Source organism: Pongo pygmaeus, chromosome 13 (assembly GCF_028885625.2).
Source record: "Pongo pygmaeus isolate AG05252 chromosome 13, NHGRI_mPonPyg2-v2.0_pri, whole genome shotgun sequence".
Lineage (NCBI taxonomy): Eukaryota > Metazoa > Chordata > Mammalia > Primates > Hominidae > Pongo > Pongo pygmaeus.
In genome coordinates, this window is record NC_072386.2 from 38,966,562 (window position 1) to 38,984,595 (window position 18,034).

Here is an 18,034-nt window from a genome sequence, read left to right on the forward strand (position 1 = left end):
TAAACCTGGAAAATCAAGCACTGCCTACTTTCTGCAAACCTCAGAAAAAGGGTAGGGGAGAAACCAAGGAAAGAATTCTGCTCAGTATGTTCCTGGGTCAGAACTTTTTCTCCAGTATCAAGTACTGCTTGTCGAGAATGAAGGCTTTTATATTTAACGTGTGCCTGTGTTTTCATTCCGCTTTGTCTCCATTGAATTTTTTTCTATAACCTTCAAAAGATCACTCAGAGAGGATGTTCTGTACTTAGAGGGTAAACCAAGTCTCCTCACAAACTCCCAGTCCATCAGGGAACAAAATTAACTCCAGAAGTTGAGTAGTTGTCATTTATTCCATAAAATCTGAGTAATCTACCTCCCTTTACATGTCTTTCATATTGGGAATAGAATAATCATTAGCTGATAGACTTGAAAAAATAATCAGACCTGAGAGTGCTCTAAGAGGTCATATTACCAGAGCTAGAAAATTGGCCTGGCAGGTTAATTTACCTGGTAGATGGGATTTATTTGGACTCAATATGAATGCTACTACATACATTCCAGTTACCTGCTAGGCCTCTAAGGATATATACATTCATAACCTCTGATCTTTCCCTATTGGGAAGGTATATAAGGTGACTGAACTGAATTTAGATACCTAGATCTGGAGTGGAGAAATGAGACAGAACCCATTAAGTTCATTTTCCCTTTAAGAATGAGTAAGAAAGCCATAGAAGACTATTCATGCTAGATTGAAGAATAGTCCAATTTTTCACCCTCTCTCTAGCTCGTGCTTTCACGTGTAACATTTTGGCTCTCCCATTCTGACTCTGGACTTGGTGGGTGGCTTAGTTTGGCCAATGAGATACTAGGAAATATGGTACAGAAGCTGGAAACAGGCTTTGCACTGGGAATTGCTCTCTCTTACACCTCTGCTATCACTATGAGAACTTGCCTAGGCTAGCCTGCTGGAGGATAAGGAACTTGTGGAGCAGAGTTGGGTTTCCCAAGTTGGCCCAGATGAAGCCAGTCTAGATCAGCCAACATCCAGCCAATCCTAGATATGTGATCAAGACCATCCAAGTCCATCAGAGCTACCTAGCCAAGCAATAATTCCTTATCTGATACTCTAGTGAGGATTAGTGGTTGTTACGCAGCATTACTGTGGCAATGAATAATTGCTACACCAATCAGAGTTACCATTAGCATAAGGAACTAAGGAGAGTAAACTAATAAATTCTTGCTGGTACTAGAATAGATAGAACCAGTTGTTGAGGGAAAAAACTTGAAAACTTTAAAAATCAAACTGATTTGAAGTCTTAAAGCTGAGCACATATCTCAGAACATATCTATTTCTAAATTATAAGAGTCAAAATACATTCTAAATCCAGCCTAAGGACTGATTTAGGGCCATATTTAAGCAATGACTTAATTACATTCAAGTAGTAATGAGAAAAATGTTAGAAGGTATTTCATTAATATTATATTTTGCTTTTATAAGTACTTATTTAATATTTCTTACTGCTTAGAGTTATGTATTTTAATGAAAATTAAAATTTTTATACATGACTATAACTGAAAGTTTAATGAATGCTAGGTGTCTCCATGAACTTTGATAGCTGAAAGCTAGCTTTTTGAAACATGAGGCTGTAACCCAGGAATTTCTGTTAATAGTGAAAGATCTTGAGTGCAAATAAAAATTATCAAGAAAACAAATAGCTTCTTAGGTGCTTGACAACTTAAAAGATAATGAAGACAACTACACTTCCATCCAGGATCCTGAGCAGATGCATTCAAACTATATATGGAGGAGACTATAAATCATCTAAAATGAAATCATCCAAAATGTCTGATTCCCTTTAGATACCAAAGGGGACTTGCTCCACATTTTCATTACACACAAAAAAGGAGAAAATACAGGGCTAAAATCATATTAATAAAACTTGTGAAGTGATACAGAATGGCAGGAAGAGAAAGCCAGGGACACACAAACATTTGAGAATCTCTGATTCCAAACATAATAATCCCAGGTAAAGAAAACTGAATTTTTTTTTTCTTTTTTTTTTTGAGATGGAGTTTCGCTCTTGTTGCCCAGGCTGGATTGCAGTGACTCGATCTTGGCTCACTGCAACCTCCGCCTCTGGGGTTCAAGTGATTCTCCTGCCTCAGCCTCCACAGTAGCTGCAATTATAAGCACCCGCTACCACGCCCAGCTAATTTTTGCATTTTTAGTAGAGATGGGGTTTCTCCATATTGGCCAGGCTTGTCTCGAACTCTTGACCTCAGGTGATCCACCCGCCTCGGCCTCCCAAAGTGCTGCGATTACAGGCGTGAGCCACTGTGCCTGGCCAAACTGAATTTTGATTGAGGACCAGTGATACTTAGGGTAAGGTCTCCCCTGGGTAAGTGGGTCTGACTAGTGTCTGCAAAGGGCCCCTGCCAGGGTGAATTCTCTGCAACAGAAGCTGTCAGACTCTTTTGAAATGATATATATTTTCTGTCACAGCTCAGCACACACACAAATACATGCGTGGGGTAGGGGGTTTGTAGGTGTATATGCATGCCTTGTTTTGAAAAATGCAACATAAACAAAAGTCTTGAATCAAAGCAGAAACTATCTAAGCTGTTCAATAATAGCATATTCTGTTGTGCTTTCTAGAAAATAAGTGTGTAATTTGTAATTGCCATAAAAACTAAAGTATTGGGTTGGTGAATTGAAGGTAATAGCAAAAACTGCAATTACTTTTGCACCAACCTAATATTTTAAAAGTCAGCATTATAGCATCTAGGAACATTCAATGGGTTAACATACTTATTTGGTATTATTATAAAGGTATTTACTTACTCACTGTAGATCTTTAAATTGTCCTTGGAGATGCAGATTTTCTACAATCAGTACACCCCCAAAGATAGTAACTCAGTCTTAGTTTTGCTCCTTTTAAAATCTGTAGCTGTAAGATTTAACTCATTAGGGCACAGAGGTAATATGCTAACGTGGTCATATCATGAGCTGCTTGTCTCCAGAAATCCCACTAGAATCTCAGACTGAACAGCTAAATCAACCTCTATGTTGTTTGTCTTACAAGGATCAGAATTAATACAGTTTAGCCTAACAATACAAATCCTATTGAAGAATGATGTCAAAATATACGATAGGGCATATATAAATAGTTCTTTCACATTAAAAATATGTATTACATTTCTATCCAGATTGTTCCAGAGTTTAATGATGGTGAAAAGTTTTTGATTTGCTAAAGAATGACTAGAATTTAAGAGTATAGAACATATCCATGTGTATAATGTATCAGTCCATAGTAAGCACTAGTTTTTAAGAAACTAATATTTCTTTATGCTCTTGTTGGATTTGGAAATGCCTTCTATTTGGAGGCTTTTTTTTCTTCTTCAAATTCCTAAAGAATGGGTAGTCTACCTCTGCCCCATTTTTTAAGCTTCTTGTTCAGCCTTGTATGAGATTACTGAATATATATTTTTAATACTTGAAAGTAAAATAGGGACATATCTTCTATATGTTTATAATTTCAGCATTTACATTCTACTTTTGTAATACTTTGGAAGTAGAAGACAACTGATATCTTTTGTAGTATCATAATAGAGCCCTAACACCTAGACCTTTAACTTACGAGGTGGCAAAATTGTTGATTTTTTAAATTTCACATGGCATCAATATTTGATTATTTGCTGAATGACAGAATTTTGTGATTTTAATGTATTCCCTAAATTGCTTCTCAGTCTCTCACTCAGTAAAAGATCTTACCTCAATCTGACATACACATCACTGAGACAATATGAAAATTCCCCTTTGTTTCTTATCAGTTTTTTGAGACACATGCTCATCTCTATAAAATAGTCAAGGATGCTAATTTGAGAAAACGAAATAACAGGAACATTCTAAATTTATACTTTTTGGCTTTACTGATGTATGAATATTATCAGTTACATTATCACCGTGTGGCAGCATACATTGCAGATTTTGGAAGTTTTGTATATTCAAGATTAAGAGAGCAGGTGAATCATCAGGAGCAAAAGTCTAGTCTTTCTTATCAGCTCAAGGTTCTCATTGATTCGAAGCTGGCCTCAAAAATGAGACAAACAAACTTGCTGGTAGATACCATTTTTAGTGCACACCTCAACGCCACAGTGGCCAAATATCAGAATTGATCTGGTATCTTGTTGGATATATCTCAGGTTATAACATTTCCAGTGAGACCTGCCTGGAGCCAAGATGGTCTTTCGTGCTTCAGTGAAGAACCATCTATCAGGCTTCTAATATCTGTTAGACCCTGTGCAGGCCTTGGGGAGACAGAAAGGAATAAGGCTCAGACGCTGATTTCAAGAAATTCTCACTCTTATTAAAGTAAGTTGACATTTTTCCGAACCTCTGTCTCACCACTTTCTGCTATTTGTTTATGAAATGTCTAGAATTCTTTTTCTGTTTCCTGTTTTATAATATAGTATATACAGTAATTTTGATCAAACCTTCTACTTGCTATACATAACACTTTTCATGGTCAAATAAAATCTTTCATTAAAAATATTACCATGGTACTTTATATTTTATAGTTTGGAGACAGATCTAGTCATAGACCACAGCTCAAGAAGGAGTTTTAAATTATTACTCTAAGTAAAAATTTCCATTCTAAGGCCTCAGGCCCTTTCCTTTTAGCTTGGATGTCATTAGCCACCCCCATGTCTACCTTCTTCATCCCTCTCACTATTCCTGACCCAATTCCCACTGAAGCTTCTATTTTTCCAAACTTCCTTATATTCAAAATTCATCATTCATTGAACTGAATGACTTTAAGAAACTTCTGGCTATTAGGACATCTACAAAAATAAACCAATATGTTATTCACTTGCAAAGTACTTGGTAACACTAAAAATCCAGCATAAACTCAATATGCTACTAACACCAATACTGTACAGTATGTCATAGAGCTAATAATTCCAGAACCATTCCTAACAATAAATTCTCCTTCCAGTCCTAACATGAAAACAGATAACATTTGCTTGGTAAAGATGGTAAGTTCTCTATTGCGTATCATCTGATAAGAGTATATAAAGACCTAGCTGCAGATGGACATAAGAACACAAATAAAAACACGTAAGAACACAAATTTAATTATTTGTACGTTCCTCTAATTCTTTTCTTTTATCTGGATCTGTAAGCCACAAAATGTTCTCCATAAACCCAATCACGAAAGTATGCCTCAAACCGGCTACCCCTGGTTCTCACAAAGACCCCCAACGGGTGCAGGACTTACTTGCTGCTCAGGCAGCGCCTCAGAGAGTAGGAGGCCCCTCCCCCGCAGGTGCGTGAGCATTCACTCCATGGGCCCCAGGCGTCCCATAGGCCGTCCCAGTCCTCCTCGGAGCGTGCGGTCCTGGAACTCTGTGAGAAACAAAAGAATGGTCAGCATCAAATCCCCATGGAACCCTGAAATACGTGTTCTAAAATGTGACTGGCCTGTACGTGTGTACATGGTGTCTTTGCTAGGAATGAAAACGCGCAGTCAGATTCTCGGATTCTTTTCCATTTCATAATGCCTATATGTTCAGGGAGAGGGATATTTAAATTTAAGGGCCCTGGGCAATGACTGAAGTGGGCACGAGGTTGTACAAATGGAACAAATGGAAAAGGAAGCAAGAAACAGGAATTTGGGTTAGAAGACAATCAATTGCATTGAAGTCACCATTTTGGTCAGGGTTCATGAGTGTACTCTTCATCTCTTCGTGAAAGGAAAGAAGCTGCTCTCAGAGGTGTTTCAGTCCTGAGAAGCCTGGCATGTGCATACTACACTGCTTCCCAAAATCTAACAATATTTTATACCATCGACAATTTTTTAATAAAGCAACTGCATTCCTAGTTTTCAGATTTGCTCGTTGGAATAACTATACAAATTAGTAATGCAGGGATTGCCTCTTGACAAATAGACTTGCTGGTTATTTACAGGCTTTCTAGGAAAATTTCCATATACTGTAAGAATACTTGTGGTTACGTACAGGTCTCAATGCTGTACTTCACATTCAAGAAAAAGATAAAATGTGTGCTATAGTTAAGAGAACAGGCTCTGGAGTTACAAATTATCTGAGTTTGGGTACAGGTTCTATTTTTTATTATGAGTCCTTGAACAAGTAACTTACCACCTTCCTATGTCCCAATTTCCGTTTTTACAAAGTGGGGTAATATTATAACCATGCTACTGCACACACACACACACACACACACGCATGCACATATTATATAGGAAGATCAGCAAAATGAACCTAGCCCACCTAAAACTAGTGCCAGAGCAGAGCGCTAATTTTTCTTTGTAGTAATGGGATCCTTTATAAATCAGTTGCTATGGGGTGCGGTTGTTAAACTGACTACTCCTTTGAACTTTTAAAACCTGTACTTGAACTTTTAAAACCTGGCCTTAGGATGTTATACAAATGGTTTTCCAACTGTTACATGCTATACTTAGTTTCCTGAATCATTGGAAAGGGAGTTGAGATAGCACAGTGATTAGGAGCAGGAACTGTGGATCTACTCAGCCTGGGATGGAATACTGGCTTCAGAGCTTCCTAGGTCTATAAACTTGGGCACATACACAATCTCATATGCTTTAGTTTTCTTATCATAAAATAGAGATAATAAAGATACTACAACAATGAATGAATCAATGAATCTTTGTGAGCAGTAAAAGAGTTGATACATAAAAAGCACGTAAAGTGGAAATAATCCAAATGTCCATGAGTGGATGAACATGTAAACAAAATGTGGTATATATATATATACAATGGAATACTATTCAGCCTTAAAAAGGAAGAAAATTTAGATGCAGGTTCAACATGAACGAAACTTAAAGACATGACACTAAGTGAAATAAGTCTGACATGAAAGAAGAAATATTGCATGATTCCACTTACTGAGGTATCTAGAATAGTCAAATTCATAGACACAGAAATGTCTGTGTCTGTGTCTAGAATACGGGGGCACTGGGAGAGAGGGGAATGGGGAGTTGTTTTATGGATACAGAGTTTCAGTTACAGAAGATGAAAAAGTTCTGGAGATGGATGGTAGTGATGATTGCAAAACAATGTGAATGTATTTAGTGTCACTGAACTATATACTTAAAAATAGTTAAAATGTTAAATTTTGTGTTTGTACATTTCACTAGCACAAAAACAAATATAAACATACATTTTTAAAAGTACATAGGGCCTAAATAATAAACACTACGTTGTATAAGCATTTGTTGCTACTATTATTTAACATTATTTATTACTTATTATTAATATGTATAAACATACATGGGCTCTGAAAGTTTACAGGAGGTACACTGGTAAGGCACCAGGCTTTTGCTTTGAGTTTAGTTGAGACTCCATGCTTGTAAAGTATCGTCTCCCTGAAATCCCTGATTTTCCCACAGTACGACCTTGCAGCCTCTTGTCATATTGCATCTGCCTGGTGATGTAATCTGCCAGCAGTTTTACGTTCCTATAAAATGTGGCAAAGCATGGGTAACGGAGCCACATTGGTAACCCCAAAATCTGTACTTTTGAAAGGAAGAATTTATTGAGCTCCAAAGCCTGGTTTTTAGGATTATTAAAATCAATCCTTAATCACTGCAATATGAGGTGCTCTGTTTTCAGAACTTAAACAGTGAGAGAGAAAAGACTCTTTGCCAATGATGTATGCATACCCAAATTTCTTCTCCGTAGCCCATTGAATTCATCCCTCAGATTTTAAAAAGTTAATTGTGTATCACCTAACTCTTTGTTTGCTGCATGTGAATAGAAGATAGGATTGCTGACTACTGAGAGAGGTAGTTTCCTGAAGCGGTTTCTATTTATGTGACAAATATATATTTGTGCGATGCGATTTCTCTCATTTTACTCAAATTCAATATGACTTTGATGAACCAGTATCACAAATGTTAGGATTCATGCAGTAATTGAAATGACTGATTACAAACTTTGATGCTATCCATTAGTACAACTGCAAAAGCAAAACAAAACAAAACCAAAGAAAATCCACACACAGCATTCACATGCAAACTGCATTTTCATATGAGATAAGAACACTCCTTGGAGAATTTCCCTCTGGCTGTTCTCTGGGTAAGATATTTGGTAAATAATGTATGGTTGTGATTTTGTTTTTCTAGAAAAACAAATTGTTTCAAACTCTGTGCTAAAGTTCCTTTGATATTTTTCATGTGCCTTGTTTGAATAAGTACTAAAAGCTTCAATGGTGAGGTTTCACTGCTAAGCATCTTATCTCATCACATATTACACGTTTCAGCACAACTACACATATTAAGTGCCCACGATGTCTCTAAATGAGATCTCATGCAAACCCAGAAGCAAGTCATAGGTCTATTTCACAAAGTCGAACAAACTCCAAGTTTTCTTTTAACAAGTAGAATAAACATAATTCATTTCAATGGAATCCATGTTTAATGTTGGAGAAAGTGATTTTTCTGCTTTTTAACTGTGCCAGACATTTACATCTATAACCAGCAATGACTTTTTAGAGATGCCTTTCTGATTATTTAAAATCTAGAAGTATTTGCTTATTGCAATTTTTAAGACTTTCTTCACTATAAACAAATTTTGTGTCTGGCCCTAGTAGAACACATGCTTATTTCTCTTCTCTTTTAGTTCTTTTTTTTTTTTTTTTTTGAGAGAGTGTCTTGCTTTGTTGCCCAGGCTGGATTGCAGTGACACGATCATTGCGGCCTTGACCTCCTGGGCTCAAGGGATCCTCCTGCCTCAGCCTCTTGAGTAGCTGGGACTACAGGTGCTTGCCAGCACGCCAGGCTAATTTTTGTATTTTTCATAGAGATGATGTTTCGCTATGTTGCCCAAGCTGGTCTTGAACTCCTGAGCTTGAGCTATCCACCCACCTTGGCCTCCCAAAATGCTGGCATTACAGGCATGAGCCATCATGCTCGGCCCCATTTCTCTTTTACTTTTGAATGTACAGTCCTTTTAACTTTACAGCAGCAATTTTCTAAAGTGTAAACTTTGAATTGCATCTAGCAGGGGAAATAGAGGCAGAAGAAAAATAAAGAGTAGATAATAGGTTGCCTAAAAGTAATGCTGATTGCTTCTGAAATCAAAAATCTAAGCTTTTCTATACAGGCCAGCCAATGTTTTTCAATGATTTTCATCAGATAAATGTAATATTTTAATTCAATGTCTCAAAAGGAAGGTTATGGATGCTATTGAACACAGTGATCAAAAGATTATCCCTGACCCCACTGCTGGAAATTTCAGCAGCAATGTCATGTGAGATGATGGTCTTTAGCTATTTAATATCAATGACAAAGAACTAAAGAACAACTATTAAGTTCTTTATGTAAGGCAATGTTTCACTAGTAGGAGATTTATCATAAAAAGTCTAGAGTGCATCTCATATTGAACTTGAGGGAAAAGGCCATTATAAAACCATTTCTTATTACAGCAGCTACTTTATTTTACAGGCATTGGATGAGTGAGAATGGACAATTGGCAGCTGTTTTGATCTAGCATTTGAGAAATCCACTGAGAGAAGAAGGGCCTGAGTTTTGGCCCTATAATTTTATGAAAGTTGACTAGGCCCCTTGAGTTATTAAATTTAGAAACAGTTCAGCCATTTTTAGATCTTTGGTGCCACATATTGATCTTTAAATGTAGTGTTGGTTAAGACTCCTGAATCAACTGCTGTGTTCTCAGAAACTCAGCAATCAGCCCCCCAACTCCATTGATCCTTTGTTCCTGGCTAGTCAAGACGTTCCTAGCCTCAGTAAATGCCAATTGCATGGAATACAGATTGCGGTCACAGATCATTATATGCCTCCTACAAATACTAGAAGAGCTCTCCTACATCCATCAACCTCAGAATGGTGTCATTTTCTTGCTATTACTGGCTTATCTAAACGTGGTTTACATCTGACAGTTTTGTGGTTAATTCCAGAGCCAATTGCAGCAACAAAGTCTCAGGTGAACAGCTCCAAGACTGACAGGTACAAGTAGTTAAACAATTTGAGTAATCACATGAAGCAATATTTTCTCTGCAGCTCACTGCCCAATAGACACTTCACCTTAGAATGACCTCCTATGTACCACTTATCCATAGCCTCTTTCATTGGAACCTGGACAGGTTATCAAATACATGAAAGATGTAAGATGAAGCAGAAATTAGCAACAGAAGACTAGAGTTATATTTGCTCAGAGACACACATATACAGGGTACTTGGAAAATATTTTTTCCAAATATTAAAACAAGAGGTCAAGCTATATAAAATTAAATGAAAAAAAAAGTAGGTGCTGAGGAAATGCTTGATAGTTTTTTGTAAAATTGAAGTCATATAACAGCTGAAGTTATAGTGTAAGAGAAGTGTTTTTCAGATGTCAACAGATCCTCAGAAGTAACAAAATGGGCTATGAGACAAGGCAAAGAATGGCACTTACAATTTTAAGATCATCAAGAAGGTACCTGAACCTCCGGTTTTCCACTTCCAGACAGACAGCATTTAGCTTAAGCTATCTGGAGCTGTGTATGTGGCTGTATTAAATGGATGTCACACACTTCTATATTAAAAAGAGGGGCAAACTCCCCCAGTGATGAGAGAACCATTTTTCCTGTGGTCTGCCCATGCGAAGTGGAGCAATCTATACACAGAAACATCCTGGCCATGTCTGAAGCTTTGGAAACAAATCTGCAGATTCCATTTTTAGCTGCCCTACCCACATCAGGTCTCTATAAATCTTATCTAATCCTTGGCTTCTTTAACAACTTGGAATACTGGTTCTGCCGCCAACTGTACGTGGTAGGGGTTGTGATTCTTTGCTCCTGAGAGCTCACAGACATTAAGCAGTAACTGGGCTCTTGTAAAAGTCCATTAGCTTTTTGATGTACTTTCTTAAAGAGCGTGGTGTGTGGATACTGAGGCATGCGCCTTCCCAGATGATATTTGCTGCTGGCTTTGCTTAGGAAATTTGGATCATCTGGTTCTTATCACAGCTGCACTGTTGGGAGATCTGATGAACTGCCAGTGACACAGTGCATGGTCTTTCAGAGGCCACTGCATGAAGCCTGTCCCTTGCTACTGAAGAGAAAAGTCAATTCTGTAACAGGGTGTAGAAGCTATACAGGCCAAGGAGGACTTTTGGGTACCTGTCTCCCTTTTGCTTTCTCAGCATCTATGCACACATTCCAGTGCACTTTTGCACATTCCAGTTAAGGCACCTAACTGCACTAAGCCTGGAGAGTTGATGGTGAGGGAAAACTGGGGTTTCTTAAGTACCTACATGCCAGGATTTAGACAAATGATTGTATTTAATCCTCACAATGACCCAGGTCAGGTGAGAATTTTTTTTCCTTATTTTACAAATAAGAAAATTGAGGCTGTGAGGTTGAACAACCTGTATCATGCTGCAGGAGAAAGAGCACAGACTTTAGAGTGAGACGGACTTTCCTAGTCATATACTGGTAAACTTGAACTTAGACTTGTTGTCAGATCTCGTTAAGCTAGAGTTTCTTCATGTGTAAAATGGGAACATTGGCTGGGCACGGTGGCTCATGCCAGCACTTTGGGAGGCCGAGGTGGGCGGATCAGCTGAGGTCAAGACTTTGAGACCAGCCTGACTAACATGGTGAAACCCCATCTTTACCACAAACACAAAAAATTAGCCAGGCATGGTGACACTTGCCTGTAATCCTAGCTACTTGGGAGGCTGGGACACAAGAATCACTTGAACCCAGGAGGTGGAGGTTGCAGTGAGCTGAGATCGGGCCAATGCACTCCAGCCTGGGCAACAAGAGTAAAACCCCATCTCAAAAAAAAAAAAGGGGGGGTGGGGGACATTGATACCTCTCATAATATGGTGATTAACAGAGAGAACACATGTGAAGTACCTAGCGTAGTTTCCGGCATATTAGTGCCAATTATTTTATCACTCCCTGCCCCCACCCCCATGCTACAAATGCACACACACTCATGTCACATAGCTAATATCTGGTAAAGCCAGGTTTTATGTCTGTATCTATCTTTTTTTTTTCTACCTAGCTTCATATTTTGACCTTTCTTTCCTTTTCAAACAGTATTTATCAGTATGTGAATTTCATATAAAATGACAATGAATGGTGTTGCTTTTCTTCTAAAAAAATATTTAGTTCTCAGAATTCCTTCTCGTCCTGGGATAACAATTTGGAGATGAAATTAAAACAGCTTCATCACTTTTTAGGAAACAAAAATCTGACTCTGTTCAATGTCGAATACTTCAGTAAGGTTTTCATTTCAGAACTATGGTAACTTGATTTTATTTTGTATTTTATCCAAGGTCAAGCCTGGATTATAGCTCATCTAGAAAACTGCCGAGAAACCTCTGGGCATTTTGGAAAGCTTCAACAGAACACAATTTCACAGCCAGTTGAATTAAAATCAATAATTGCTGATATGAACAAAGGTTAGTATTCAGGAAATTTTCGACAGACCATTGAATATTTTGAATCAGCTTATCTCAAGGGAAGGCATAGATAAAATACTTGATCACTCTCAGCTTCTGTTACTTTAAAAGCGCAAACTTAGCAAATGGAAACACTATAACTGCTTTGTCATAAGACTGGGAGAATATTAATATAAATATTATAATGCATTTTTTTCTGATAGAGATTTCAAACTCTTTTAATTTGGAAGACTTAAGGAAATTTTCTACTAGAAATAGCCTGTCAGTCTGGTTCTCTTTTTCTGTGATAATAATCTTCTTTAAAATAACTATAATAGCTGAGCTTCTAGACCTAGAGAGTGCTCAATTAGGAGTAGAAGCCTGAAGCTGGTAATTCATGTATTTTACAAAGGAAAAGTGGAAAACAGGAGAACTGTATCCTGTAGAAACTATAGTCATTTAAAAAAATTCATTTATTTCATGTTTTTGAAGGAAGTCATCACCTTCCTGGCCCCTGGACTGTAGGGATATTTTAAACCCTGATACTATTTCACCTCAGGTGTGAAACGTTAGCCATTTTACCTGGAGTTCTAAAAATGAAGCAATTGTTCCTGGTTGCTGTTGTTGTTTTTTGTTTTCTTCTTTTTCCTATACTTAGAAAACAAATCTCCAGTGGAAAATAATATGTAGGCCCAACACCAAGGAAAACAGTGAAGAATCACCCCCTAGGGCTTCCACACCCTCCACTCCCAAAAACAGGCATGTTTGAAACACCCCTTCAAACGAAATTCCTTCTCTGCTCTTTTTGTGAATTCCTGACTTCCTAGTGAGCCAGTTAGAAGTTTTAGTTTCCACTTCCATCTAATCTAACTAGAGCTCCGTCCAAACTGTGACTCCAATCAGCCATAGATACTTTCTGCAGCACTGGCAAATTTAGCTGAAATGAATTTACAAAACATCTGTAGAACTAAGGAAACATCTGAGGCTCTGGAAAGCACATGTTGGGGTTTGGAATCATAGAGAAAGAATTCCTGTTGGAGAAAAATCTCATTTCGTGATTTGCTGAGGAAACTGGAACATTAATAGATTAATATGGCTTAGGGTTTGATGTGCAAAAAACCCCAAATTATAACCGATAATAGGGAAGCTGCATGAAATGACTAGCTAACTTCATGTCACTCTCAAACAAGTCAGCTTTTGGTTTTGGTAGAACTTTCTCTTTTCTTTGGTTGACTATTGTGCCATGTGAGCCAAGAAAAAAATGTGGTGTAATAGTTCTGAATTAAGTTCCATGGGATACTGGATGTGGTTTAGGTTCTATTCCTATACTCATGATTGGATGCGTTCTCTCTTAAATACCATCCAGATATTGTAGGATGTGTGGGATTGAAATTTAAAACATTCTCCCTGGCTTAATATTATGCTTTCTTCTTTTTTACACTCTTGTTTCTACTTTTGCTTAAGGTCAGCTCTCCTTACTCAGAAAAAGTAGAATGATAAGCTCTTAGTATTGCAATATTCTCCTTAACCTGAAGTTACTTGATGTCCCATTATGTAGTACCAGTTTACAAAGAATCAGTATAGAACAAATTAAAACAAGACTTTGTAGCTCTTTGGGATTATCATTCTGTATAACAATTATCTTTCCAATTAGACTGGAAGCTCTTTGAAGGCAGGGGTGATGCTTTCTATTTTTGAGTTATCTACAGTTATTGAAATAATTATTAAGAATGTAATTTTGAAGAAAATGTAAGATTTCAACAAATATTTAATCAATGATGAAATGTCTGGAAATATGTTTTGTTTTAAATGTTTACATATTTGTCATTTGTCTCTCAAAAAGGTACATAGGGCATAGAGTAAGCATAAGGTGGGGGAGAAAGCAAGAGCATGAGAAATATCCAGTCACTTAAAATTGCCAAGTAATTTCAATTTCAGGGACTTTCTTCTGTTCTCCAGCTCAAATAGGTATCACTCCCCCACCTTCACACACACACTAGGAGATGAAGTCCATCAAAAATTCTTCACCTGCAACCTAGATGACTTTGTTCTAAAAAGCAGTAGCTCTCTCAATTACCATATCTTCGTACCTTCAATAGATAACATTTTCCTCTAGCTTAACCTGTAGCTGTAACTACAGGCAGCAGCCTGGATATTTGGAACACTCTGGCAAATTTTGCAGTTTTGGGAGTAGGTTGATTTTGAGGTTCTGGTCATACTTTCCCATTATGAATGTAAAGCAAACCAACCTAGTCTCTTAGCGATCTAGGAGGTGCTCCGGGGCTGGGAAACCACACAAGGTAGAGATGGCAACCATCAAGTTAATCACTGCTTTACTCAGGTTTACTATTTTCAACAGCTCCTTATTTGATTTTGTGTCCATAAGCAGTGATTAGCCTCAGAGGTCACTACCCTACCTCACAGCTCTCTGCCTCTTGGCTTTTGAGGGACCCGTTGCTTTCACATGAATGTGAAGTTCCTAATCCTGCATGCTTATGTTTTCATTTCTGCTCATTCCCTGAGTCCTGCTTGAGTCAGCAACACCTTTAGAGGATTTATAGTTTAGTGGGGAAGATTAAGATAACAACAAAATATTTAACTGCTCAACATCATTTATAATTAATCAGACATCAAGTCTTATCAATTCCATTTCTGAAATCCCTCTCTCTTCCATTCTCACCCCGTCCAATCTTACTTTCACTGACTTAATTCTGGTACTACCTTTCATGCCTGGCACTTTGCAATTGACTTCCCATCTGGTGTTTTTGACCTCCAGCCTCTCTTCCCACCAATCTGTCCTCTTCATCGTTGCCAGTTATCTTGCTAGAATACAAAGCTCAACTGTTCACTCCCTGCTAGGAGATTTTCTATGGCTCCACTGCCTAAAGCTGGTGGGACCTAGTAGTGTTAATAAATGCCAGGTGGGCTGTGAACTCTCAGAAACTCTAGGCCACATTTTGAGCATATGTGTGTTATATCATACTTCTGGAGAAAGGATTTATAGCTTTTATCAAATTCTTCAAAAAAGGTGAAGAGCCATTGGATATAGGATAAAGTCTAAGTTATTAGCACAGCATACAAGACCCTTCATAAAATGGCCCTAAATCAATGTTCTAGATTCATTCCTGCTTTTCGTAATCATACATGGCCTCTACACTACAGTAATTGGTCATGATTCTCAGTAACACAGGTGCTGTGAGGACATCTAGTAATCGGGTCATGATCTTGGCAGTACCTAGATTCCTCTCCTCACCATCTTGCTCACATCTTTTTATTTCATTTGACTTGTGTACTCCTGCTCCTGCTCTAAGATGCAATGCCACTGCCATCTGCTAGTAAAATTTTCTCTTATCTCTAGGTAGAATCAATCACTACTTGGCCTGTTTTTTTTTCTTTTTTTTTTTTTTTTTTGAGACAGTCTGTCACCCAGACTGGAGTGCAGTGGTGTGATCTCAGCTCACTGCAACCTCCACCTTCTAGGCTCAAGCGATTCGCCTGTCTCAGCCTCCCGAGTAGTTGGGATTACAGGCACCCGCCACCATGCCTGGGTAATTTTTGTATTTTTAGTAGAGACAGGGTTTCACCATGTTTGCCAGGCTGATCTTGGATTCCTGACCTCAGGTGATCCACCCACCTCCGCCTCCCAAAGTGCTGGGATTACAGGTGTGTGCCACCACCTGGCCATCCTGTGTGTTTTGAGCATATTGCTAGGACTTGATACAAATGGCTGTTTTAGCATTTGTCAGCCACCCAGTATAGTTACTTGTTTACACATCTATCCCCAGAAGTGGACTGTGTGCTTCTTAAGAGCTGTGACAAAGATGAATATGCCTCTGAATATGCGTAGTGCCTTGTAGAACACCAGATACGTAATCGGTCTCAGTGAATATTCATTAAATGAATGATTAACAAGGCAGGCTAGGTAGGACAAATTGCAGTTGAATGTCTAATTCATAACAGCTGTCAGCTTTCACTCTTGTCCATATACATTCAGATTATCTAAAGACGGAGGGAAAAATGTATGCAGAAGCTGCAGATAAGCAAGGAAACAGAGGAGGACAAAAATGAATCTGAATCATGGGGGCAAAAAAGGGATCACATTTCTGCTTATTCACATGACTTTTTATGCCAACTCTAAATTTACCCAAAATGTGTAAAGCTGAAAGATGATTAACCTGTCACATCTTGGCTTAATCTAGCTTTATCCAAGTCCTAGATCCCTGTTTGCCAAAGGGACCTCGTCACTGAGTAAACAATTTTCATCCCTCTGCAGCACTTGGGAAGCTGTGCTTTTGAAGATGAGTGTGCTGGGATTAGAAGGAGAACTGGGAATGAGAATGAAGAGAGGCGGGTGAGGAAGTCCTGACTTAATTAAAAGCATAGGCCTCTACCAATTAAAAAGAAGTAAAGAATACTTATTAAATCATTTTTAATGAGTCTAAAAATTAGTACAATGCATAGATAACCATACATCACAGAGAGATGTAAAGTTGGGCAGAATTAATCAGGAAAAATAACCTGATAGAAGCAAATCTGGACACACATTTTAAAGTCAGAGTTTTGGACTCGGGAGAACATATTTCCATTAGATTTTCCATAAAACTAAATATTGCAATTCAAATAATAGAGCTCTCATGTTAAAATAAATTAATAGAGGCAAAATATCAATACAATGTCCTTGAAGCTAGGGACTAGGTGATATACAGCTTAACCCCTAATGTCTAACACAGGGCTTGATACAGAGTTTAATGTTCAATGGATGTTTACTGTTCAGCTGAGTTTTTGGTGAGCACTTTTAATTTTAAAATGTTTCAGAGTGTACATACATAATATTGATAGCAAAAACTTCTAAATAGGGACACAGTCTAGGCAACAGGATTTGGCCACTGCGGTGTTTTTGTTATATCCTAACTTTGCTGCTGTGGTATTTCAGGCAACTTAGTTCTCTCTGCCTCAGGTTAGTCACTTCTACAAAAAGGAATTTTGGCTAGATAATTTCTGAGACACCTCTAGCTACAAAAATGTCTATGATTCTAAATTAGTCTATTTCATTTAAGCACATTTACAAATCAATTTTCTAATTTGTAAAATGGAACATGAGCATTTGCTCTATATAACTCATAGAGTTATTTTTTTAAATAAAAGTGCTAATATATGAAAAAACATTGTGCAGTGCAATTAATAAATGAAATCCAAGTAGAGGCAGTCCTACAGCTTCAGTCCTAAGAATTGTTTTGTTACAAAGCAACTCTCGAAACAGAGAATCTCTGCTGGGACTTTCTTTCTTTACTAACACAATTTTCTGCATCCAGAACCTACGGCAGATCCTAAAGTGACTTCTGAATAATAAAAGAAATGCTAAATTATACTCTGTACATTTTATTAATAAGAGTTTACTCTTTAATACTTTGAAAAGCAATAAATACTTGTAAGCAAAAGTCTCCCAGATCATGAGATAAAAGTCAGCTTTATTTGATGTTTTTCAGTTTCTGTATTGACTTAATTCCTAGCCAAGTGTTAAGGAATGATGTTTTTTTTCTTCCTGTGATGTTTGTATTATATGGGCTATATCAATAATCTTCATGACATACTTTGTTTTGTATCAAAACAGAAACTCTGTTAT

The 18,034-nt window shown here is 37.7% G+C and overlaps 1 protein-coding gene across 4 annotated transcripts in view; it reads right to left on the bottom strand.

The window, feature by feature from the left end:
- ADAMTSL1 (ADAMTS like 1) overlaps positions 1-18,034 on the bottom strand; it is a 443,802-nt gene that overhangs the window by 407,054 nt on the left and 18,714 nt on the right. For all 4 annotated transcript variants that reach the window (XM_063650521.1, XM_054500641.2, XM_063650519.1 and 1 more), the window contains exon 2: positions 5,259-5,386. In XM_063650521.1, the coding sequence (XP_063506591.1) occupies positions 5,259-5,386 (128 nt within the window). The remainder of the gene's footprint in view (positions 1-5,258; positions 5,387-18,034) is intronic.